General features: G+C 37.3%; 1 protein-coding gene across 1 annotated transcript; it reads right to left on the bottom strand.

Annotated features, from left to right (window-relative positions):
* Positions 1 to 827: 827 nt before the first annotated feature.
* Positions 828 to 26,296, bottom strand: Lanb2 (Laminin B2). Its single transcript, XM_049844544.2, has 29 exons — positions 26,112 to 26,296; positions 20,451 to 20,569; positions 19,970 to 20,118; positions 19,008 to 19,125; positions 18,580 to 18,763; positions 18,012 to 18,217; positions 17,313 to 17,416; positions 16,741 to 16,926; positions 16,167 to 16,392; positions 15,507 to 15,721; positions 14,989 to 15,203; positions 14,029 to 14,392; positions 13,412 to 13,597; positions 12,850 to 13,047; positions 12,176 to 12,345; positions 11,621 to 11,745; positions 11,044 to 11,199; positions 10,253 to 10,373; positions 9,721 to 9,905; positions 9,151 to 9,268; positions 8,717 to 8,958; positions 8,052 to 8,256; positions 7,207 to 7,444; positions 6,589 to 6,791; positions 5,961 to 6,042; positions 5,790 to 5,878; positions 5,177 to 5,306; positions 2,685 to 2,778; positions 828 to 2,156 (listed from the first exon to the last, which is right to left on the bottom strand). Exons 1-29 carry the CDS (start codon positions 26,238 to 26,240, stop codon positions 2,021 to 2,023), a joined length of 4,893 nt encoding a protein of 1,630 aa, XP_049700501.1. The 5' UTR covers positions 26,241 to 26,296; the 3' UTR covers positions 828 to 2,020.

Raw genomic sequence — 26,296 nt, 5'->3', positions numbered from 1 at the left:
CTATGTGAATTTTTACATTACCATGCAAACTTTTCTACTATTCACCAGCTAACCATAAACACACAATACCAAGCAAAAAATAAAGAGGAATCTTCCTTACCCACGACATACTCCCCCTATCATATACGCACACACTCACACAAGCACACGTCACACATACGCGCTCCGTTTAGGGCCGCGAGCACTGCTTACTCGATAGGAACATGATTTCCCGTGGCTCAACCCTGGCTAGGATGCTTAAGCCTTTATCATGTATACCTGTTGTAGCTCAGTTTGTTGTAGTTAGATATGTAAAGAAGTTGTGTTGTTTGGAAAAGATTGAGATTAAATGTAATTTTTTGAATATAGCTGTCTGCGTAGGCAGTGAAAATAAAGTCTTGTCTATGTTCGAAACATTAATTGGCGTATGTTTTCGTGATAAGTGCTGAAGAATTTTAATGAAGAATGAATTTCAACCTAATAGACAGACATGTGTTGCTGGGGAGTTTGTTGCGCCACTACTTCTTAACAAAAACACATAGGAAGTGGTGAAGGGCGGGCGTTTTGGGAGCTGTCTTATCTTTTTGTTTTTGACGTTCGAAAAGGGCTAATTTGAAAAAACGTTATTGAGTTTGAATGCTAAAACATTAAAATATATTTCTTTTGAGTTTTCATTAATTTTCATACATATCATACTCATTAATAAGCTGAAACTGTCAGCTGACAAAAACTTTGCAGCTGGCTAGACTCTGAATACTAAGACGACATCTCAATAGATATCTACAGTTAATTTTGCTCCTAAAACCAGATTTATATTGTCATCATCGGTGGTCAAGATAAAAAGTCAGTTTAAATGTTATCAATGTTTTATTACAAATAAATACTATAAATGCTACAATACAAATTATATTACTCACAAAATTATCCTTCAGTAAAGAGACGTATAAAAATTATAGTAAACATATCTAAATAACACACATATCGTCAATTCTTTGGCGAACTTTAAAAAGGAATATTTTTTATATAAAAAACCGAATTATATAAGACTTGGAGTACCTGCACACTGCAGGCTAAAAAGTCGGTCAACAGTTGGCCCACTGGTAGGCATTTTTTTTTAAAGAAAATCTTAATTCCGCTCAATTTTCGGTCGGTCTGATACTTGATCTTTATAATGTGCATACTACCATTCATCTTCATACTGATTTATGAGCACAAACAAACTATCGGCCGACTAAAAGTTTGCAGTATGCGGGTAGTCTTAAGGCACTTACGAACAGTACTTATGTTAATGTTATATTTACAATGGTACCAATAAAATTATGGCACATAGTTTAATGTAGAAAAGCCTCGATTTTTGCTATTTAAATAATTCTAAGTACAAAAATGCAGATAGTAAATGCAGTCTGTAAGTACAATGGAAGAAAAAACATATTTTGATTCATAGACATAGGAAAAAAATAGTCAGTACAACACTGTTTTGTTTATATCTTACAGATCATTTTTAATCTTAACTGGATTTGAAATGTCTGAAAAAACTAGAAAAACGGGTTTTTCATGAGAATAGAATGCTATTGACTAATTCGAGATATTCAAAGCAGAACAGTAGAATTCTTAAGGTAAAGGTAAGGTTTTTAAGTCTTGCAGTAAAAAAGGTATAAAATTGAAACGGTGGAAAGTAGTCCTTAGGAAAACTTATTAGTTAGGTATTATAGTGGTCATCTAAAACTAACTATTTAAGGCACTTTAAGGACTTTTATAAACGATTTTACACAGGCTTCTTAATTATATTTCTTACACTCCAGACATTCTTAAAGTTTAAATTCAGCGAATTCAGGCTGCAAATAAATTCAAGCCTATATTTATCTTGAATAGGAAATACAAAATATATTTTCAGACTTTCGTCATTTTAACATACGACATATTGGCGTCTTCAATCCTTCCATTTTGTTTTTTTTAAACGTGTTCCATTGTTTTTTTTTTGTAACATTTATTTTGAAAGGCAACCTTACCTCTTTAGTTAAGGAGCCAATTTGTTCTAATTTTAACTTCCTAATACCTCAGTGGGTTCTAGTACGATTCTTTTGAAGCAACCTTCCGGCAGTTGGTCAAGAATTTCCTTGATGTTATCGACTTCTAACTTGAGATGGTTGTGTTCATCTTCGTATTGTTTCTTCCACCTGTTAACAATAAATATTAAATATTAGCTTTAGTAGGTAAAACATATTAGCGTAAAGTGAGATTCCACTGGTGCGACTGTGCCTTGGGTGGGCTCTAAAAGTAAATATTTTGACAATCAAACTGATTTACTTGAAGAAAAATGGAGGATTTGTGAGTTTGAAATTCAAAACACTTAAGTAGGTATCTTATCTCTTCTATGAATCTGTGAGAGTATGGACTTACTATAGCATCTACCCTTGATACGTAGGTACCAAGCATCCACCCTTGATACGGGAAAGGTGGTCACCTGACTTTTAGGTACCTACGCGTTTAAAGGTCAAACAAGAACCTACCTAAGTAAAATGGACACCAATGACTGAGTCAAGGTGAAGGAAAACATCTTACGAAAACCTGGACTTTTGGGTTCGGAATCACCAATACGCATTAAGCATACAGGTGATTATCTAGTACTCATCTCACTTCTCTTTACGTGAAGAGACATGGGTGTCTGAAGGGGATCAATAAAAATGGTGATGATGATGACGTACCTCTGGTGGTTGTTCTTGGCTTCAGTCAGGCTCTTGATCTTGCCGTCCAGGTCAACCGCTATAAGATCGCTCTCAGCCTGGTTCAAGCTCTCATCTGGAAAATAAAATATTCGTTAGTATGCCAGTCCAAATTGTACATGGGAAAATTTGAGGCGTGCCTTATTTATGATACCAATAATAAGCATACGTAACTGTTAGGTAATCCTAACTAATATTATAAATGTGAAAGTAACTCTGTCTGTCTGTCTGTTTGTCTTTTCTTCACGCCTAATCTACTGAACCGATTTGTGTGAAATTTGGTACAGACATAGTTTGGAACTTGAAAAAGGACATAGGATAATTTTTATTTAAAAAAAATATAAAAATAAAAAATAAAATTTATTCCGGACATATAGCGCCATCTATTGGTCAAACCAAAAATATGCCGGAAGTCACTATTCCATGCGAACGAAGTCGCGGGCAAAAGCTAGCAAGAACTAAAAGCATCGACTTTTATCTCAACAACTTTTTTTATATATGTTACCGGCCGAACCCGATTTTAGGACAAACCAGTTTTGCCTAGGCTCAACTAGTTCTTCCTATACGCGTTAGGATTAACTAGTATAGCCTAGTCCAAACTAATTTGTCCTAAGCCCGATAGGACGGACCAGTTTAGGCTAGGCAAAACTAGTTGGTCTAGATCCTAGTTGGTCAACATTTTTTAGAGGTAGCAAATGTAAACCAAGACTCTGAAATATCGTTGACGACTGCAGCTACGAAACATTCTGTTGGATCAGGCCAAGGTTTTGTGAGATGCAGCTGCAACAAGAACTGTTCCACAAACAGATGCCAGTGCAAGAAGGCAATGATACTCTGCAATTCTAAGTGCCACCAAAGCAAACCGTGTAAAAATAAATAACAATTTTAATAATTAACATAATACTCGTATGATTATTGCTTCTTTAAAAAAAACAGTATTATTTGTTATAGTGTGATTGTTTGTATTACCAATTATTATCCATAACTTTTAACGACAACAATTTTAATTTGAGATTTGATTATTGCTTCTATTAAAAAAAATACTTACCTTTTATTTGTTAGTTTGCTCCATATATGTACCTAGTATGATTGTTCGTATTATCAATTTATCCATAACGACGAATCATTATAGTTTAATAAAGATGATTATTTTTCTAAACACGGAGTAGTTTATTTAGTTCATCTATTTATTTAGACTTTTAGATATGTATAGACTAGGCTATACCAGTTTATCCTAGAGTGTGCGTACTTATATCAGGATCAACTAGTTTTGCCTAGCCTAAACTGGTCCGTCCTATCGGGCTTAGGATAAATTAGTTTGGACTAGGCTATACTAGTTAATCCTAACGCGTATAGGAAGAACTAGTTGAGCCTAGGCAAAACTGGTTTGTCCTAAAATCGGGTTCGGCCGGTAACATATACACAAACAAAATCAATCCTCAATAAAAATATCGTTACTCATACTTGACATCCTCTTTCATAATACGATCCATGATGTTCATCATACTACTATTATACATCTCAGCACTTGAATTTATTTAAATCATCATTAAAATTGTGCATCTTCTAATGGATGGTTTAGTAGTACCTTTACCTGCAGGTAATTATTTACACATTTCCTTTAAATATGAACCAATAAACAAACATACCTATAGTCATTGATATACAAAAAACCAAAGATGCCCACACAACGACTCAAAAACGTCCTCACCAAATGAGCGCAACATTCAAAATTGTACGCTCATTTCTTTGTCCTAGACGCCTGCGGTCGTAAAATGTTATTGCTTTAACTACAGTGCGTTGTAATAACGACTTTAAGCAATGAGGGTTTTCTAAAATGGCGTCAACGAGGTGGCAGCACCGAGTCGTCAGGTCCAAGTAACTGTCAAAGTGCTTATCTTTACTATGAATAGTGAACGATTTTAGTGTTTTTTTTTATTTATTTTATAATTAAAGTACTGCATTATTGTTTTACTATTGCGGTTGAGTAAATAAAAAAAACTAAATCATATTGTGTTAACAAATTTTTCAACAAGCTTTTCCTTAGTACCAGTGACTTTTGCACCCTCTCTCTTAGCTCAATTTTTAGTTCGGAAACCTTATTCTGACCGTAGTCCATAATAAAATCAATAACACTTCCAATATAACAGAATTTCAATAAACAATAAGTTCGGCACCTACAATTCCATACTATTTGACAGCTGTTTGGACCAGACGCATACGTGGCGCCACCCTGTGGCAGAAAAAATTGAGAAGACCCTCATTCACGTTGAACTTGCAATAAGTTGAACTTGCAATAACGTATGCTTGTACCTTATAGAAAGAGACAGAATTTGTGCTCGGGAACACTTTCGAGCGTAACTTTTATTCGAGACTGTGCATCTTGGGTTTTTGTATATCAATGACCTAAAGTGTTGTGAATACATAGAGGAGATACCAGTCATAAATTAATCAGACTTTTAAACGAAACTTACGTAATCGCTCAAGAGCTTGATCGTCAAGGGTAGGCAGGTTCTGAAGTTCTTCCATGATGATCTTCAAGTCTTCCAAGCCCTTGGACACCTGCTTCTCAGCCTCACGTGCGTCGGTGTTCGCTTGACCAACCTGGTGATAAAAATATGCGAAACTGTTGATAAAACCTGGTTAACTGGGTTGAGGAGGTCAGATAGGCAGTCGCTTCTTGTAAAGCACTGGTACTCAGCTGAATCCGGTTAGACTGGAAGCCTACCCCAATATAGTTGGGAAAAGGCTCGGAGGATGATGATGAACAATGAATAAAACCATGTTACAGCTGATTATACAGAGTGGTCAAAATAATAGTGGTTCAAAAGACGGTGGTCATGCTATGGGCATGCGAAGTATGTGTTCCGCGGTTTTTTTGTGGTTTTCTAATTATCTCTGGGCGAGAAACCCGTAACTTAGTTAAAGTAGATTCCGTTATTTACAGACACTGAACAATTTATTTCTTAAAATTTTGCCAGTTTGTCAAATAAATTACGTAGTTTCTCAGTTTAGTTTTTAGTTTGTTAGGCCTAGTGTTCCCAAAAATGATTTTATTTTACTTGAAATTCATAGTAATGGCCTTACCTTCATTTTAGCGTCTCTAGTGAGTTGCATGTTTTCGGCAGCTTCCTTCTCCAAGTTCGATATCTGAGTTGCCGTTTCTTGTACGCGAGCTGATAAAAATGCAATCAATTAAATTTGAACTTTATTGCCATTAACATAAAGATTATATTACGAGTTGTTAAGAGTACTTACTGGATAGTTTCTCAGCTTCGAATCTGAGCTTAGAAGCTTCGGCTCTCGATGTGGACGACTTCTTTCTCACTTCAAACGCAGCCTGAGAATATTAAAAAGATTAATACAGTTTACTATGATAATTAAGAGTAAATCATAATGGGTACAATACAATAATTGGTCGTCTTTATACAGAATCCTTACTTCTCCCTATACTTGTATGTTTGAATGTTAGTTATATCAAATACGTATTTGTGCTCCCTGAAGATAAACCTTTGCTACCAGACCAATATTTTTAAAGTAAATTCTTAGTATCTTATCTAAAATCCGCTTTTAGTATTTATTTTTTAAAATGTTAGCTGCTTCTATGAACTTATAAGTTTATGAAATCAATTGTTATTTATTTTTTGATACTTAGTTTTTATTTTTCTTAATATGTAGGTTTTTTTCTAGAATCGTTTTTAATTTTAATTGTAAAAATAAGTAATGTAATAGTGTAAATATTGAAATTAAATATAAAATTGTCACATATTAGCAATATTATTATAATAAGTAACGAAGTCTTGATTTCAACCCCCTTGACTACGAAAGCTCATTCATAACGACATTTTTGACTATGACAGTACATTCATAACAAATATAAATTTACCTCAGAAGCTTTATCAGCATATTCCTTCTGGGCTTGCTGAGCCAAGTCCCTGGCTTCTTTCGCCTTGTCACTAGCAGTGTACAGCTGTTCAGTGATGCTATTGATGCTGTCTTCTGCGGCCGCTATCTTCTGTTGAACAGAAGGCACGTCGAGGGCCGCCATCTCGGCTAGCTGGCGGGACTCTGTTACTTGATCGCTGAATTCTGTAAGATATGTGTTGTTAGTGATTGCATTTGTAATATTTGTGTCTTTTGATTTTTTTTTTATTATCAAAAGCAGTTTATTAGTAAAAACGTCATGTAGCTATCAAGATCTATGTTTGTGTTTGATAGATGAAACACCACAATCACAAGAAAAAATCTAAGTTATAATATGAAAACGATTCTATAAAAAGGATTCTTTATCGTTTATTTGTTTATACGCTAAAGGCTCCGAAACTACTGAACCGATTTGATTTTTTTCCTGTTATGTAGTTAGACTATCCTCGAGTAACAATTGCTATATTTTTTCCGGGAAATATCTAGTCCTAACTATTCTTATATCTCACATCCATCACTTGACATGTCGAATTTCAATTGAGATTAAAATTATGAACACAAGAGATTTTGTTATCCCTACCTTTCAAAGTCTTATAAATCTCATTAGCATCCTTCAGCGTCTGGTTAGTCAAGTCCACATCGTTTCTGGCTTGACCCTGGAGTTCATCCAACTTGGCAAGCAGGTCATTCAACTCGTCCTGTCTGTCGTGACCCTGGTCCAGGAGACCACGGCCCTGTTTGATGGCGTCTTCTAGCTGTTGTAACGTGTCTTCGTTGTCGGCTACCAGGCGTTCTAGTTCCGCTGATTTCTCGTCGATCTGGTGATGAAGATGAGAAATGTTACTTGAGATATAATCATCGGCACGAATCTTGAGCAGAAGTAATTTATTGGGTCCCTTTTGTGGTATGAAGTGAGGCGCGGGGGCGGGCTAAAACGGTGATTGGCCCGCAGCGTATCGCGTCATAGCCATCACTTGGGATCGGTTGTTTGCTAATAAATCACTTCTGCGCAGGTGAAGGTCAGCGCTCAAGATTCGTGCTGATGATTCTAAATTTACAGTTTTTGTTGGATCAGTTGCCGATATTTCTATGATCTCTCAAGACAAAACCAGGGTTTGTTATAATTTTCTTGCAAATTACTCGAATTTTTCTTTTCCTACTTACCAGATCAACGGGCTACACTAATTGAGGTCTTTACAAGAATGTCAATGAATGAGCACAAAATGAAAAAACAAGGCAAAATAAGTATTCCATTTACATATCTACTGTTTTGCTTACTGTAGATAAGACATTGCCATTACTTGTGTGAGGTTTACGACAAAATTAAATTTGTAGTAAAAATATCAACAGCTACATGGAATATTGGAAACCCTCGTAAGATTTGCTTCATAATTGCATCAAAAATCAAGTATCAAAACGTCTTACCGTCTTATTCATCTCCCTAGCGGTATCCTTGAGTTTGTTGAGCTTTATATCTGGTAGCAACGTGGTGTTGACCTCAGCATACAGGCCGAGAGCTTCCTCGTAAACCTCCTTAGCTCTCTTGAGCGCCTGGTCGGCTAACTCGGTCATGCTGTTCAGTTTGCCTGATGCAGCGTTCAGCTCGTTTGTCAGAATTTGTACTTCGTTGCTGAGGAAAAATAAGCGTTATTATTATGAGAGTAGGTGCTAAAACTTCTTGAGAACTATTGAAATTGTTTGGTTGATCACATTTGGCTTTGCGACCATTTTTTGTTGAAGCATAACATCGGACCTAAGTTAGATGATACATGGTTTATTAGTAAACAGAATTTGGTAGATATTATCATCTGTCCTGCCCTTATCCCAACTTTTATTCAAAGTCAGCGCAGCACGTTTTATCTTTCATACTTTTCGATCTGACTGATACTTATGCAGTACACATTTCTTACACAAATGCAAAGAGTGGTAGTAGTTACTACTACCTACTTATACTATCAATCAATCCATTCCATCCATAGACCAATTGATCGACTTTCAATCGATAATACCGTAGGTGGTGTGGTAACACCCTAAGTGGTTATTTGATCAACTCTAGGAGACACTAGAATACTATTTCTTTAAGGACTTACCTAATATTAGCCTGCTTAGTAATACCATCTTTAGCAATAATGTTGGCTGTGATCGAAGTATTGAACGCCTTATCAGCTATGTCTCGAATGTTCTTCGCTTCGTTTTCCAGTTTTTCTGCCAAGAGTCTGGACTCCTTGGCCAAAGCTGACATATCGACGGATTGTTTGCCAAACTGGTCGGATCTGTTGCGAGCTTTCGATAAAGCGGCTGCACCTTCGCCGTCCATATATTCCAATGCACTCTGGATTAAGAAGAATAATTTTAGAGTCGTGTCGTGTTACAATAAATATTAAAGTTACATCTTTAATATTTATTTAGAATACCTTGTGTTTATTAGATACTAGCCGCTTTCCCGCAGTTTTACCCGCGTCCCGTGGTAACTACTGCCCGTACCGGGATAAAGTGCATTGAACTGCATGAAGGTAGTACTTACGTTGATTTCCTTCTGTGCAGCTTCGATGGTGTCCTCAGCTTTGGAGACGTTGCCCTTACTCTTTTCGACAGCCTCGTTGCCATCGTAACTTTCGTCTTCAATCTTGAACAGCATGTTTCTGTGGACATATGAGATGTTTTGAGTCATGTGTTTTAGTAAACTATTAAATTTTTTACTATTCCCTATTTCACCACTTCCTAAAAGCTTTATAATGTAATCAACAATTTTACAGATTTAAATATTAGGGTTCTCATCTATACTAATAGGTATAACAGTCAAGTCTCATATTACAAGTAATGCCAAATAGTAAGCCAGCTGATCAGACAACGGATTAACCGTAGCAAGCACAATTGGTCTTAATGCTGTCACTAAACTATGGGCTAATTAATTTCTTAGGCTCCTTCTAGAGGTGTTGAAGAAACTATTTATAGTAACTTTATAATAACTAGCTGTCCTTTGCTGTTCTACTTCTTCCCGCACCAGGGCAGAAAGTAGCGTTTATTATACTTTCCCGGGCTTTTGACTTTTCACGTACGTTGGAAGGATTCAAGATGATTGCCTATATCTCACCTGACATCAGCCAGCCTATCAGCGAGTTCTGCAAGGTTATCAGTGAGGCTGTCTCCCGGCCCGTTGCCGAGCTCAGCTTGAGCCTCCTGAGACAAGCGCTCGATCTCGCTGCGTACTGTTTGCAGCTCATTGTCGAAGTCCGCGTTTTCCACCACGGTGGGGGATTTGGAGATCTTTGCTAGAATCTGCGAAAGGAACAATTTGTTGCATTGTTGTCTACGTTAATGTGTGTAATAATGGATGTAGGTTCTCAATAGCTACTGGACCGATTTTAGAAATTCTTTCACCATTAGTAAGCTGTGTTATCTGCGAGTAACATAACACACCACAAAGCTTTACAAAGCTGCACTAGATTTCAATTTTCTATTTTTGGATATTTAAGCTATAGTTCTTCGAATCTTGGAGTGCCCGTCCCTTCCTAAGGATGATAACTGCACTAAAAATGCATTTAAAAAAATATCCATGATCTTAATTCTTTTTCCGAAATCTGAATTTAACAGAATTATTTCCAAATGTATTCCCAAAGACTTACGTCATCAAGTTCCTTCAGCTCCCTCCTGTGTTGATTGACAGCATCCAGCACGAGGTTGTAGCAAGGAGGACAGTCCTCACAGCCCTGGCCATCCGCACGACGCTTCTTGTTCTCCATACATCTGAGGGTAGAGGTATATTTAGTTGGTTCTATGACTTAAGTGCGGTGATTGAGTTTAACGTCTATTTAAAAAAAAATAGTTTATACTAACTAGCTGTTCCTGGTAGGTCCAAATACGTTAAATAGAAACTACTTCCGGATAAAAGTAATATTTAATAATTGTATCTGATTACTAAATTTTATTTAAATCGGTGTGGTAATTTCGACTTGACAGAACGGACGGATAGAGTTGACATTCGTAATAATACTGTTCTCCATCAAGTCAATCACGTTGAAACAGTTGCTATTACACTTTTAAAAAATGTTTTTTTTGTACAGTGCACATGTGCTCCTTGTATTTCTATCCTATGTAAAATTATATAGAAAATCCTTGTATTTCTTCAAGAACAAGGCCGCGATAACGGAGTACACACGGAAGACAAAATAAGTGTACACGACTGATATACATTTCAAACAAAAAAAAAGCATTAAATCGGATCATCCGTTTGGGAGTTACGATGCCACAGATAGACATATAGACATTTACACATACACACACACACGCGCCAAAGGTATAACAACCCGTCGTTTTTGTGGTGGGGGTTAAAAAGGGCTCCTTTGATAACGGAACAGACAAGTTTTTTAAGTCTGGTCTTTTTAAAAGATTATCTTTGCTGTTAAAAGATTCTCACCTGTCACAGCGGCGTCCTTCAACGTTCTCCTGGCAGGAGCACTGTCCTGACATGTCACACTGGTAGTTGGTGGAGCCCCACTCGTCACAGTCGCAGTCCCTGCAGCCCTCAGCCGAGAACCCGTAGTGGTACGCGCGGCAGCGGTCGCAGTGTTTCCTAGAAGACAAAATAATATTGTTACGGCATAGCGTTGAAGTTCTTAGTAGCGTTGGACTTCAAATATCTAAAACCTTCTCCTTAGTGCACACTGCGGACTAAATAGTCTGCCGACTAAAAGCTTGAACGTATCGTATAAATATGTGATCAGCATCAAAATTAGCTTGATCGCCTTGTGTTATTTCGATCTTTTTATTGATCGTTGGTTCTAATCACAACATAGTATAAAATAAAGTCGCTTTATCTGTCCCTATATCCCTATGTATGCTTAAATCATTAAAACTACGCAACGGACTTTAATACATTTTTTTTTCATAAATCGAGCGATTGTGGAGGAAGGTTTATATGTATACCTAATACCACCCAGCTGCAGTGCGAAGCCGGGCCTTTCGCTAGTAATAAAATAAATTATGGTTCTTACCCATCGATACCAGGTTTGCAGTAGCACTGTCCGTTGAAGGGGTCGCAGGTATTGTTGTAAGATCCCTCCAGGTTGCACTCGCAGGGTTCACAACCCTCGCCTGAGTTGATGTTGAAGTATCCATCCTATTAAAAAAATAATGAGTTGGTAAAACTTGTAAAGTGTTCTACTCTATAAACTATAAACTTAACAATTTATCATAAGATCTTTGAAGTATAAGTGTTACTTTTCTCGAATAAATTAAATAAATAGACTATGGGTGATCTGCTAAAGTAGTTAAAAAGTTATGAGTTGTTTAAAGAGACTTTCCGTGTAAGAAAAAGAGTTCAAAAAGTTCAGTTTTTTTAGATTTCTGCCTTTCTTGTTTGTTCAGTATCTACGAATTATAGTGTCTTTGTCCTTAAAATTCTATCGCACTGCTGAGTATCGAAGTTTAGACTAGCCGTTACTCGTCATGCAAATTCTGGTTTGACAATCCTAAGCATGGTTTTACCACTTCCCTCTTCTTTATGGTTTTATTATTGTTACATACAACCCACACTAGTTTGAACTCACCTCGCACTTATCACAGTTCTTGCCGATCACATGTGGGTGACAAGTACAGAATCCAGTGTAGCCGTCACACTGGGGAGGCCCTTCAGCGCTCTCAACAGTTCCCGCTTCATGACACTGGCACGGCTTGCAGTCACCCTTCTGCTTAGGATCGAGAGCATCGCCGAAGAAACCTAAGACATGGAAAGCAGTGGTGTTGAATATGAAAGGGTTATGAGTATTAGCTCGGGTTGCCCGGGTAACTGGGTTGAGGGGGTCAAATAGGGCAGTCGCTCCTTGAAAAGCACTGGTACTCAGCTACATGCGGTTAGACTGGAAGCCGACCCCACCATAGTTGGGAAAAAAGGCTCGGAGGATGATGATGATGAGTATTAGCTAGAGGGGAGAACTTATCAAGATTGCTTTTACGTTCCTCTTGGCGAACCAAGAAGCTTATATGTAACTTTTACAATGGATGCCTGATAGTTACTTGGCGCTAAATTGAGAGTAGGTATATACTTTGCACGCACGGATTCTACTTTGCATGGAAATATCTTTATCATAATTAACTACGTTCGGGAACCGGATGAGAAGTAGTCTAATCACAATGGATTATAACGTGGAAGCGTAGAAACCAGAAGAAATAACCAAATAACCTCGCTAATAATCAAAAGAATGGTTACAATATAATCACTTACCACTCAAACACTTATCACAATGTTCGCCAGCAGTGTTATAGATGCACTTGAGACACTCCCCGGTGGTTCTGTTGCAGTTGCCAACAGCATTCGGATCTACATTGCCATTACATTGACACAGTTCGCACTGTTTGGGAGGTCCGAACTGACCAGTTGGGTCCCCGAAGTAGCCGTCGGCACATACCTCGCATTTTGGTCCTGAAAATTAGGTTTTAATAAGAAAATGAGCTTAATTATTTCAAGGTCAGGCTTCCTAATGGTAAAATGAATTACCCTTCTACAAATTAATTGCAAATATATTTCAAGACTATCAACTTGATGTTGGTCATCATCAGCCTGTTTTGTCGAGAAAAAGCTCAATTATTTTTCGGTTGTTGAGTTTAAACTCTAATTCCATAATGTTAACGTCACGTTACAAGATTTACTTTAAAAAACTATTTTCATCAAACGAAATTCATTCTTATAACAAGTCCTTAAACCACACGTCGTCTCTTATTAAGAACGATTATTCATCTCTTCTCTCATTCTTCCTCAACTACTCAAAAAATACACAAATTCTTACCAGCATAACCCTCAGGGCAGTCAGTACAAACTATGCTTCCATCCATGAGTTGTATGCAGCCACTGTCCTTAGGGCACGGGCAGGGCTTGCAGTCATCTGGCGTGCCAGCGATCGCGTTGCCATAGAAACCCTTAGCGCAGAGCTCGCAGTTGCTGCCAGTCGTGTTGTGTTTGCAAATACAGAAACCTGTGGATATAATTAGGAGGTTGTAATAAAGAAAAAATGGGTATCGAAGAATTGATTGGTCTTCAGGTGACTCTGGTGCCATTTACGAGTTGAAACTATTTACCGAGAAAGTAACATTAATAATTTTGAAATTCATTCTTTTTTCGCTTTTATAAGTGTGATTTACCGTAACAAATACTGTATTGTCACCGATTATATTGTATGGGATGGCAGAAGTACCAGAATCCAAATCATGTAAACTTGTGCTAAGGTGAATTGTTTAGACAAGACGAAATTGTTGATTACTTCTGAAATTCAATTTGAGGATCTGGTTGTTTAATGCCACTTGACTATGGTTTTGGCTCTAAGATAAGACTTTCCTGTTTCAATCCTTTTTTTAAAGCATAAACGACGTTACCTAGAAAAAAAAATAAGTTTCATAGAAAACTTACCAGTAGCAGTGTCACAAATATGTGCATGCCCATTACAGTCACAAGGAATACAAGTCGAATAAGGTCCTCCATTCGCTGGCTCATGCTTATATCCTGGAGCGCACTCTTCACAGTAATCTCCTACATACGCCTTCGGACAGGAGCATTTCTCCACCCAATTAGCTGCAGCAGAACCTTTCTCCCTTCCAACCTTAGCAGTGTCCAACTTGAAGTTCATCAGGTACCCTTCACCAGGCTTGTTGTAAGTTCCTCTAATTTTGATAGCTGTCAAGTTTTGGAGCAGAGATATGAATTCAAAGTTGGATAGAGTTGGGGACCAGCCGTAACGAGGGTCTTCGTGGAGACGGAAGGTGTATTCTTGAGCCTGAAACAATTTTTGTTTTGAGAATGTGGATTGTTGAATCGCGATGCTCAGCTGTTTAATATTTTTTGTAAAGAAGTTTTTTTTATGTTTATTTGATTGCTTGAGCGTAAAGGGATCGTGTTTATAAAGAAACAAATGAGATAGTTTTTTTAACTAGCTGTTTCACCCATGTGCTAATGCAAGCAACGCAAAGGTCCTAAGGTCATTGACAATTTGAAGAATCCAGCACTTACGTAAGAATACAGACTCGGATTTTAATATCTTCAAACAATACATTTAAGAGTCCAAGAACAGTTTTAGTTGTTATATTACTAGCGGGAATCGAACCCACGGCACTTAACGCAACAGTAAAACGCTTAGCCAGTTGAAATAAATTCAGTCAAAATAAATGAAGTTAATCATGATCAACAATACAAATAAAAATAAAAAACTTTCGCAGTAGGTATACAATCAGCAGAAAACAAAAAACAATCTTTTACAATCGCCTCTAGCTTTCAATCTCAAAATAGAAAACATAAGACCACACAATTATTACAAAAGTCGCTAAACACAGTACCAAAATTCGCAGATATTTTATTAATAAAATGACAGCATACCTGGTTAGTAGGCTCAGGATTATTCTGAGCATAGATATTGATGGACACAGAAGCTCTTGGCCCTTCGAGTATGATGTCCTGGGCAGACGGGTAGCCTCTCACTTCGCCAAGACGAAGAGAGAATTTCAAGTCATGGTTGTAGGAAGGCCTCTGGTCTCCGAGGAACTGGCTTGAGGCGACGAAGTATAGAGTTTCAACTCCTTGAGAGGCGACGGCTGGGGAAGAAAAATACGTAATTTAAAGGAATGTTAGCAAATGCTGAATCAAAATATTTTGATAAATAAATTCAATAGATTTTGTTCTGAAATTAAAATTTTATCTAACTCATGCTCATATCTGGCTCTCCACAACATCGCTTTTACGAATTAAAGAATAATAATTACAAAGCTTACTTAAAGAAAATCTAAGTTAGAATACATTGCAAAATGAACCAAAGAACTAGGTCATGCAACCCGTATTTTGTATACCTACTAAATGGTCAACATATCAATAAATACTATTTGACTAGACGAACTCACCAATATTCTGTGTGTTAGCATTAAACTGCAGTTTAGCAGTTCTTTCCTGGTCATCTTCAGCGGCCCATTTCTCCGAGTCTCTGATGAAGTGAGCGCTGGTCTCATGAGCCTGGTACTTGGGCGCTGAGCTGCATTGCGAGGAGTGGCCGAAACAGAAGCAGGGTGTGCACCCGAACTCGTTCACTATGTCCAGATTGAAGAAACCTGGTTTGCACCTAGAAGTAAGATATAGGTTAGTAAAATGCATGTAAAAGAGTAATGATATAGAAATGATATGGCAATAAGGCAACTCGGGTCACTCTTTTATGCAGTTTACCTGAGTTACCTAGCAAGAATCATTTAAATGTAACGTTAGCTAAAACATAAAAGAATTAGGTAATCGCAGGTAGGTACAGCCCTTATTGTTAAGAATTTCAGGATAGTCAGAAACTTGTAAGCATACCTAGTAGAAGGCATTATGTATGTAAGTGTTATATTTTTGCAAGAAATAAACATCTTTAATATAATGTGCACTTAGAGAGGCCTATGTCCAGCAGTGGACTGCGATAGGCTGATGATGATGATGATGATGATGATGAATATAATTCGAAAGTTGATCGTGGCATATTTGGCTTCAAAAAACACAGCTATAAATTTCAAAACTAAAAAAAAATTACTCACTCTCTACACCGTCTTCCTTCAACATTCTGCTTGCAAAGACAGACCCCAGTCTGAGGGTCACATTGAGGAGTGTTCCCATAGGATCCTGACTCGTTACAACCACAAGGTTTGCAGCCCTGGCTGGTGAATTCGTAGTGGTTGGGGGCGCAGACGTCACATTTGTCGCCGGTCACTCCTGGCTTGCATTGGCACTTGCCTTCAGCGTTGCATTGAAGGCTGCGAGATCCTGGAGAAATTATGTTCGTTAAGCATGAATGGTGTAGCCAAATAAAATTATCCTTATTCTCTTATTCCTTAGTCTCGTCGTCTAGTTTGTTTTGAAAGATCGAGTAAGCATGAGCAAAATGTCATCTTTCTGTTTTCCGTAGCAAATAATTTAACTTATTTAACTTTGCCCTTCTGAATTCAACCGGTTAAGGCCTTGCACTCGCAGTCGACATCGCTGTCTTCGATATAAATAAAAGTGTGAAATAGCACTCAGTGGTTAGAGTAGCTTGTGAACAAAAGTAGCGACTCGTCCACTGAGACAGCCCTGATACAACTTCATGATCTTTGAAAACAAAAACAATCTTACCAGTAGGATTACAGTTGCAAGGTAAGCAGATCTCCCCAGAACCTTGGAAGAAGTTTTCCTTGCACCTCTCACAGTTGGCTCCATCCCTGTTCTCAGCGCAGTCAATGCACCTTCCTCCATGACCAGTGCGCTCATAGAGATCCTTGTCGAACTCGCACTTGTTGGAGAAACCGTTGCAGTTGCACGCTGCAAACGAATTTTAATCAAGATGTGGTGGTGTGTGGAGGGATCTAGAAGCTTCGAGAAGGATGCTTTTGTTTTTGTCGCTTAGCTTGTCAGTCGCGAGTACTAGAGTGGCTTGTTTTGTTAGGGGAGGACTTATTGATAGCTAACTACAGAGTTCAATATAAAGTCTACTCATTAGGTATGTTAAGAAACTTTTCCTAGAGTTTATTTCACGCAATAATTTTTTATAAATCAAGTTTTGGGTCTAACTTTATACGGGCCTAGCAAAATTTCGACTTTAGCTTCGCAAAAGAAACCAGTAAACCCATCCATCACCCGCTAACCACAGACATTCGCATTGGTAACTATTCGCAGTGCAGATAACAGTCAATGTATGGCGAACTAACCTTTGCACTCATGCACGTTGGTAGGTGAGGCTCTGCCCCACGGCGCGTCGTTGTAGAAGTCCAAGCATCGCTCGCATTCACGACCGGCAGTGAAATGCTCACATCTGGAATTTTTTGATAATATACACTTGATATATTGCTATAGGTTACTTTATTTTATTCTATGACTAGCTTTTGCCCGCGGCTTCGCTCCCGTCAACTGACTTCTCTACTTTACCCTATTTTTTCATAAGAACCTTCTCCTGACAATAACAAATACAACAAAAAAAGAATTAGCCAAATTGGTCCAGGCGTTGTTGAGTTATGCGCTTACCAACACATTTTGCGATTCATTTTTATATTATAGATTTATTTGTCAATATGATCAAGATTTTATGGGTATATTATTAAGATGTTTTTTAAATGAGTTAAAGAATAATGCGATGTGAAAACAGTGCTTTTAAGGATCATCGACGCCGATAAGAACTGTGTCAAGAGGCTCTTAGTGTAACGCGCCAATAGCCTAAATACTTCGATGTCAAATTGAAACAGGTTGATCTCATTTCCCTTTGGTAATTTTTCATCTCGTTGTGAATACCCAGGAAGTTTGTATATAAAGCATATTGTCATTGTGTTACCAGCATCCAGCTGATTACTATTGTCTTACATGGAGCGAAAGAATACTATTGAAAGAAATCATCAGTTAAAATAAGCTCTTACCTGCAAGCCCTAGCCCTGGTACCATCAGGCAGTTCCTGAGTCTCGCAGACGGAGGCATGACCGTTACACTTGCACCTCGCTCCTACTGCCACGTCAGCAATAGCGTACCAATAGGACTGCAGCACTTGTACGTCACCGAAGATCTCGTCTCCGAAGGTGTTTAGACGGTCCAGGGAAATTCGCAGGTCAGTAGCTGTTACCCATTCCTGGTGTTAAAAGGTATTGTTAATGATTTCGACAGATTGAGAATATTTTGGACAATTTAATTTACGTTGTAACGGACTACTGAAAAGAGCTTTTCTACGGTATAAGTACTTTCTGATGTTTCAGATAAGGCCCACATTTTATCAAATGGAGCGGAGAAGTTTTCAAACAACTGAGTAATAGAATTCGTATGTTTTGAGACCTCATATTTATTCCATCAGGCCTTCATTTTACCATAGAAATTCTAATGGTTGTTTCAATACTTCACCGCAATCCGTTCCGCTCTGCCTTGGTGGGAATCTAGGCCCGGGACATTTATAGATCATTATAACAAAATTTCACTACAAATGGAACATTACAGTACCTGTAACTCAGGGCTGTTATCGAAAGTATAAGCCGAGGGTCTGCCCTCCAGCGTGGAGAAGAGTACGTTTCCTCCCGACAGAGGTGAGATGTCAGAGTACTCGCTGGTGCAGAGGGCACGGGTTTCTGCGCCTAACTCCGCTGCTCTCTGCTCTTGAACGCCGTAAGTGTCGCGGCAGGAGGCACTGAGAAGAATCAAATGGTTGTTAGGAAGTCTGGGTGTTTAGACTGTTACTGCTGGTATTACGAAAACTGGTCTTTGCGGCAGTTTTTATAATATCCATAGTAAATCACCTTATTACGTCTCAAAGTTGAAACAAAATTTCGTTCGATCATATATTATGTAAAGTAACATTATGTGTTCTTTTCTCCATTATGGCATTACTTGATGAAAACTTCTGAATTTCAAGGACACTAAAATCTATGTACCTGAAGTATTGGAAAGGCTCCCACACCCTCTCTTCACTGGTCTTCTTATAGACGGCAAAACTCTGCGGCCTGGGCGAGTAAAACACGATCCTCACATACGTAATATCGTATGCCTTACCTGAAATACCCAACAAAATTATATTAAAATGAACAAACAAAATTATAATACACTGAGTAGAAGTTTTCTTTAATTTCTATCCCAGAGGAATTTCTTTTCGTACCCGGACAATAGTTATTTGTTATACAAGAGTGCAAAGTTGATTATTAACCGCGGGCTCTTTGATGACCGAGCAAGCGAAATTTCAAAAATTGGAACACAAGCGTAGCGAGTGTTTCAAAAGGAATTACTAAATCAAATTAAAAAGAAGTTCTTATATTTATTTTTATTTAAAAACACATTTTTGAAATAATATGACGTTAAAAATGTATCTAAAAACAATAATAAAAATTACTTAATTAATTGAATAATTATTTTAAGCAGTATTTTATTTGTTTAATATTTATTTGTTTGAAAAGTCTTATCGAGATTGTCACAAATGGAGTATTGCACACGATGTTCTAAATTCAAATCACTTTGCCGCTCTAGAGGATAAAAACGGCTTTTGCGCTCAGATATCAAAGGATAAAACTACTCTTTCCGAGATGGTGGGATGAAAATTATACTACACGTCAACGAACAATATTATAATACACTAACTAGCCGTTTTCCTGTGGTTTCACCCCTGTCCTTCTCGTAGCCGGACAAAACATATCCTGTGCTACTTAGAGGTACTCTAATTTTCAAAGTTTAAAAAAAAAAATCAAATCGCTTCAATAGTTTTAGCGTCTTTGAGGTACAACAAACAAAAACAATGCTTCCCCCTTATTATATTAATATTGAAGTTTAGATTCCTCAATATACGTAAAGATTTTATTTATATATCTTCCTTCTTAAAATCCAAATGTTTTGAGAACGTGCTTACCCAAGTGCAGCGTCAAGTTGACCTGGTTAGGGTACTGGATGCCCTCCTTCATGGTCTCAGACTGCCACCACGTCTGGTTGTCCTGTTCATAATGCAGATCCGTCAGGTAGTAGCTGGAGAACTGGCCAGGTTGACAGCTGTCACACGACCTGGATTCAACAAGAAAAGGTGACCTTTGGAGTATTTGGAATTTCTTGTCTACTTCTTAGTTTTTAAATTAACAAGCCAGCGTAAGTAAAGCGGCGGTGGTTTTACTGATAAGTGTAGTATTTTCTGAGGAATACTTTTCCTATTTTATTTATGGAAATATATCCCATATTTCTTGCTTATATGGTAGAAGATGAAAATTACTTTAGATACAAACGCAGGCCAAAATGTGGCCGTGGTATCATTGTTCTTTGCCTAAGATTTCTCTTTTTCGAATTTGTAAGTTACATGTATCTAGCAACACTGGATACGCCAAGTAAATAAGTGAGCGTACCTAGTAGAAGTGCCAGCTGACGTCTGGATACAGAACACCTTGACGCCGTTGTCTCCGCAAGTGTTGGTCGCTTCCATTTGCACCATGAAGGCGGCATTCTCGAACTCCGGGATACATCTCTGTTGGAGACGAAAAGGAATTAAAATGGAGGGATTTTTACTATCTTGGATATACCAAAAACTTACAATTCATGTGGACTTTAAGCTACCATCACTGCACGGACCTACTCTTGTTCGCGATTAACCATAAATGTATTAAAAATACACCCTGACATTATAATTTTTGCTCTCAACTTCTAATATTGGTATACAGCCAATGATATAATATTTGCCATTCATAAGCACTTCCTTATGCCCAAACGATCCTATAAAACATAAAGTGCCTGTCCAAGCCATCAAACTTCGGCATGAATAATCGATTTCATCTGTTCGACGTTCTAAGAATGTCCTATTTATTTGCTTGCACGTTTGCAAGAACGTTTAGTCGCCAGTAATGTGAGCCGGTATTATCTGCTGCTATTTCAATATATAAAGTACTTACAGCGTCATTATATTCAGTATGAATAACTACATTACTATCAGCTTTATCTTTAAAATTTCTTGTTGCAATATCAACTATTGCCAATTTATCTTCAACTACATCAATTGCAAGCTAATTTTGTAAAGAGTTATTTGTTTTTGGATTTATATTAAGAACAATATCTTCGGTATCAATCATTTAATTATTTAAAGCTATAGTTAATACAGTCTCAAGTCGTCAGTTACAAGATGCAGCATTCTTATCGCTTGCTCAATCAAAATCGTAAAGTTTATCGTTTGTGTGTAAGCAGTAAGTTTACGTTTTCGAACTGATGTAAGAGTCAGCGCAAATCCTTACGTAGTGCATGAAAGGTGTGTGGGTGAATGTCCTATGAGTCGGGGCTATATTTAGCTAGCCGCACTATTTTGGATACACCATGTGTCGCGATATAAAGCGAGTTTCCTTGTCTTTCTTATTTTTCTAGCTGGTATTTGAAGAGTATGACATGAGTTGAATAGTCTCATGTGATATTCTGTGCAGCTTTTAGAGATGTTAAAGTTATGTTATGTTCTGAATCAAGAATGATTCGTAAAATGTTTATTTTTCCCATAGCTAATTTACTTGTTATTTACAAATAATGAAAGTTGGCTAAAGCATGATTTCTTCCGATTGTAGGAACAAGTTATGATATAATATATATATATATTTAGGTAAGTATAATTTATGTCTGATGTCATGGAGTATGTGTTATAGTGACTTTTGCTGAATAGCGGGGTCTGTTATCTTTTCCTGTGAAAAAAATCCCACTCATTCGATACAATTTACTTTGAAACAGTACCAAATACTGTACACGCATTGATATACTCTGATTTGTCTTATATATGAAAGAATTTTTCAAATTAGTTTGGTAGCTTTGGAGCCTTTAGGGTACAAAAAAAAACAAACAAAATATTTACTCGTTACGATGTTAGTTGAGAAAACTTATAGCACTTAGGCTTTACGTACATAAAGTATAAAGCAACAGCATGCAAGAAGTCAGTAGATTCTATTATTTATTTTAATTACTTACATAAACAAATAATAATAAACAAAGCAATTAACAGTAAGCCGGTAAGAAACAAATATTATTTGTACATGTGGTCATTAAATAAGTTCACGTGGTATTTTTAATGGTGACCACTGAATGATTAAAGTTAAAGACAGAGTCAAAGCCTCTTATTCTGTTGTTCATAGGTTACAGAGATTTTAGTACATAATATTAAATATCAATATGCCCAGCTCGTAAAGCGTACAGAAATGTATGCTCGTAAAGTGTGAAACAAACGCAAGACTTAGGAATTTTCGTGCATTGACATTAAGTAATACTCAGGAATTGTCATGGATAAAGGCTATTAATTGTGTCGGGTACATGAAGTAATTATTGTTCACCATTTCCAATATTCTATCTATCTGTGGATTAGCATACTAGAGATACAATTTAGCCATTAGCCTAAACAAGTCATGTCAAATTCCTATTGCTATTACGCCAAACGGACAGATAGAATGTTGCTTAGTTAACAGAATGAATATTATTCAAGCTTGTAACTAAATACTTTTTGCCTGAGTTCTCGACTTTGGAAGCCATATCTTTGCTAATGTGCGTGAGAAAGTCTATAACAGTAAGCTTTAAGCCTGAATCCGATTTGAATGAGGTTTAGTGTGTAGCCTTTCCCCGACTTTGCGGGCGTCCAGTCTAACTGGATGCAGCAGAGTCATCTGATCTCCTGAATTCCTTAGTAAGACTAGTCGTCTAATACTGTATCTTGAATGACTGATTAAAAGTTAATGAAAACATCTCGAGGAACCTGGACTATTAGGTTTGAAACCACCAAACCTCATTAAGCGAGCGTGGTGATTAAAGCTCAGTCCTTCTCTGTGTGAGAGGAGGCCTGCAACTAGCAGTGGGAGGAAGGATAGGAGTCTTTGACTTATGACTACCACAATGACTCTCTTAGGCACAATTTAACGTGCCTTCCGGAACATCCATAGATTAACTGCGAAGTTTAACCTATGATCTTCAACCCGTGTGGATGGTATCCAGCCACGACCTCAGTACATAGTAGTTGGTATAGTTTTGTTCCGGAAGGTGACCCGAGCCCTCGTACTCCAACGAGGCAGGTAGGGTGCGTCTACACGGCGCATGTAGCTGGAGCAAGTTAACATGCGCAAGTGACGAGCACGCGGGTTGGTATTTTGCTTTGGTGGATGCGCGAGTCGCTCGACCCGCATGATTTTAAAATGTATGTAACCTGTCAACATGCGCAAGGTACTTGCACCGTGTGTATGCACCCTTAGAACGCAGAATAGTTTTATTTTATTTAATAGTATTGTATCTACAGAATTCTATAACAACAAATAGGGGCATTTGTGAAGATAACACAAAGAGCTAACAAGCTTCGCCCCACGAAGGACTGGTGATTTGAATAGCGATTACAACGGAAACAGGCCTTTTTTCCAGTAATAAAGAATTACATTATTATAGCTATACCTATATTGTTTTTTGTTGTGTTAGCTCACGTAATACAAGTTAATTAAAAGCTTATCATGTGAAAGGGGTCCCGAAATTCCCCAGTTTCTTAGAATTGAACTTGATTCGGATAATTAATAAACAAAACACTGCATTCCGAATTACGGTTAGCCAAACAACCATTGTTGTTTACCGGGGTTCTACACGAGTGACTACCTTTCCGCACACGGATAAAAGTCTAGGCATGTCCTTTCTTGGGCCCTAGAAGTCTAGACTATCCGTGTACCAAATTTTATTCAAATGGGTTACCTAATTCTGTCATGAAAACAGGACCGACAGATAGAGTTACTTTCGCATTTGCTTTAGACGTTATAGTAAGGATTGATTGCTTATGGCTATAGGAAAGAAAATATTAATAATGTATAAACGTTTCAATTCCATTTTCATTATCACAATTACTCGTCAATGAAGCGTGTAATCATCAATACATTTAGTTGCTTTACAATACATTTCTATAATGGAGATGTCACGCTTTCGAGCTCGAAAGGAAATAGTAGAATTGTCGATTTGTTTTCAATGTTTATTTCGGATCAATTATTGAATACAAAACTAAATTGATCTTTAAATAAGTAAGTAATGCAATAAAAATGGTTTATGAATCGGTTTACAGACTGATAGATGACGTTAATATGTAAGGGCACGCTTTCCTGAAATAGATGATTATTATTTATCCATATTAATGTAACTGTCTATATTTCATATTTTCACGCTAATACTGAACCGATTTAAATTAATTTTGGCGCACAGATAGTCTAGAACCTGAGAAACAACAGAGTCTACTCTTTACCCCCGTGTTTAACTCAAGTATTTATAAAGCTTTGTCAATGCAATAAAAGACAATTCGCTTTTCTAGAAAGGCCATTTCAAACAAAGGCGGGGTTGGATATGCGAGCCTGTACCAGTTTACGTATTCCTAAACATCTATAGCGGTTGATAGAATGCATAACAGATGTCTTTTGTTTTTGCCTAACAATAGACCGCTTCTAGAATGAAAAGCTCGTTGTAAAGTTATCTCCGATGGAATTTGGTGACGGTTGAATGAAGTGCGTGCTTAAAAATAGGAACAGTAATTATGATATCTACGAAAATTGGTTGATAATATGATGAGGTAAAAAAACGTATACAAATTAATATTAAAAATTTGGCTTTTAAGTGAGTCTAAACCGACGTTTAATATAACAGTTTTTGTTTATCAATTCGTGAAAGAAAATATTCGCGTGCACATTAAAATGATTTTGGAAAGCTTAACGATCGAATTTATACAATTTAAGTTATAACTCCCTGCTTCTACCCTAAAAGGGTGAGCGTAAAACTTCAATATAATAATGACACAATTAACATGTAGACAATAAAATATGACGGATGCGATAAGTTGTTCCGTTTGCCCAGATAACGGTACATTAGGCTGAGAGCTAACGAACTCATTACTACTCAGAACCACCACGGTTCGCTTGATAACCTATTGATCCCCCAAAATGTACGCTAGCAACTGGAAGGGTTATTTTATGATTGGAGTGTTTCTTTTATCTGTTTTTATCACAGTTCATTCATACTTGAAGTTGTTGGTTTATGAGATTCGTTGGTTTAATTCATACTCTTTTTTGTCAACTCTTTTTTTAATGGGACCTCCTTGCCTCCATAAAAATGTTTGCATCATGACCAAAAATATTAGTCACGTCAATATTTTATAAATTCTAAGAGTTTCTTTCTGTTGACCGTTTTGTCGAATAGTTTAAGAGCAAGTTAATGACTTCCATGTTTTCTGAGTGTAGTAATAATTGTGTTTTATATGAGGCAATGGACCTCCGCATCCAACGCGAGAGATAAGACTAGTGTGTTATTAAAATACGGGTCTTTATCATCGCTAGCATACGTTAAGTGATTAGGGTATTATAAATATATTTGGTACCTAATGTATTAAAGTACGGAGAAATTATTGGTATGGGGGAATATTTTGATCTTTAAAAGGGATTTGTGAAAAATTGAAAAACAAATGAAGCTCTATTCGAACGTCTCTTCAATTCAGTAGAGCTTTGGGTACTAAAAAGCTTTCATCTACTTACTCCTAAATAAAGTATCTCAGCTATTTCTTGAGATCAACGAAAAACATCAATGAAATACTGGCGTGTGATCTTGCCCTAATAATGTGGTTTTAGGGCAAGACTCTCAGTATTATCGTAAAGGTTATCAAACACGTAGGCAAAGCTCAAATTACAACTACCTACCAAAATGTACTTCAGTCACAAACGTAATACCTACTTAAACTGCACAGATGTTCGATTATACAAGAAGCATTAAAAGTTTCAACAGTAAGTATGTCTGTAGTTACCATTACGACTAACTTTGGGCAAACTTCACTAAAAGTCCGTATAAACAAGAGCTTAACAACTCTTAGCAAAGCATTGCATTCTAAAAACTCTACATTTTCTATCTATAACTTACCTACTCACTACTGGTAATCTTCAGGACAGCTTTAAAACAACACAACAAACTTCAAAAGCTAAACGAAACATACAGTTACGCTCGAAAGCCGAGCAAATAAGACAAAAAAGTATTTAACTAAAAGTTCGACTTACTTGAGCGACTCCTTCACTGTTGTAACACGAAGCTAGCTGTTTGGAGCCAATCCTGGGCGTGTGGTAGTAATCCTGGGCTGATACAGTGAGTATTATACATATAAATGTGATAAGTTGTGAGGCCGCCATTTTGCGCGAGGCGTCGTCAGCCCGCGCGCTTCGACCAAGCACTGAGTGACGCGCGC

Source organism: Helicoverpa armigera, chromosome 1 (assembly GCF_030705265.1).
Source record: "Helicoverpa armigera isolate CAAS_96S chromosome 1, ASM3070526v1, whole genome shotgun sequence".
Classification (NCBI taxonomy): domain Eukaryota; kingdom Metazoa; phylum Arthropoda; class Insecta; order Lepidoptera; family Noctuidae; genus Helicoverpa; species Helicoverpa armigera.
This window is presented reverse-complemented; position numbering and strand designations above follow the sequence as displayed.

Coding starts and splice junctions, on each gene's coding strand:
- Lanb2 (XM_049844544.2), bottom strand. CDS start 26,240: ATGGCGGCCTCACAACTTATCACATTTATATGTATAATACTCACTGTA. Junction 18,218..18,579: donor ATAACAGCCCTGAGTTACAG/GTACTGTAATGT, acceptor TTTTAACACCAG/GAATGGGTAACAGCTACTGA. Junction 2,779..5,176: donor TCAAGCTCTTGAGCGATTAC/GTAAGTTTCGTT, acceptor TTTATTTTCCAG/ATGAGAGCTTGAACCAGGCT.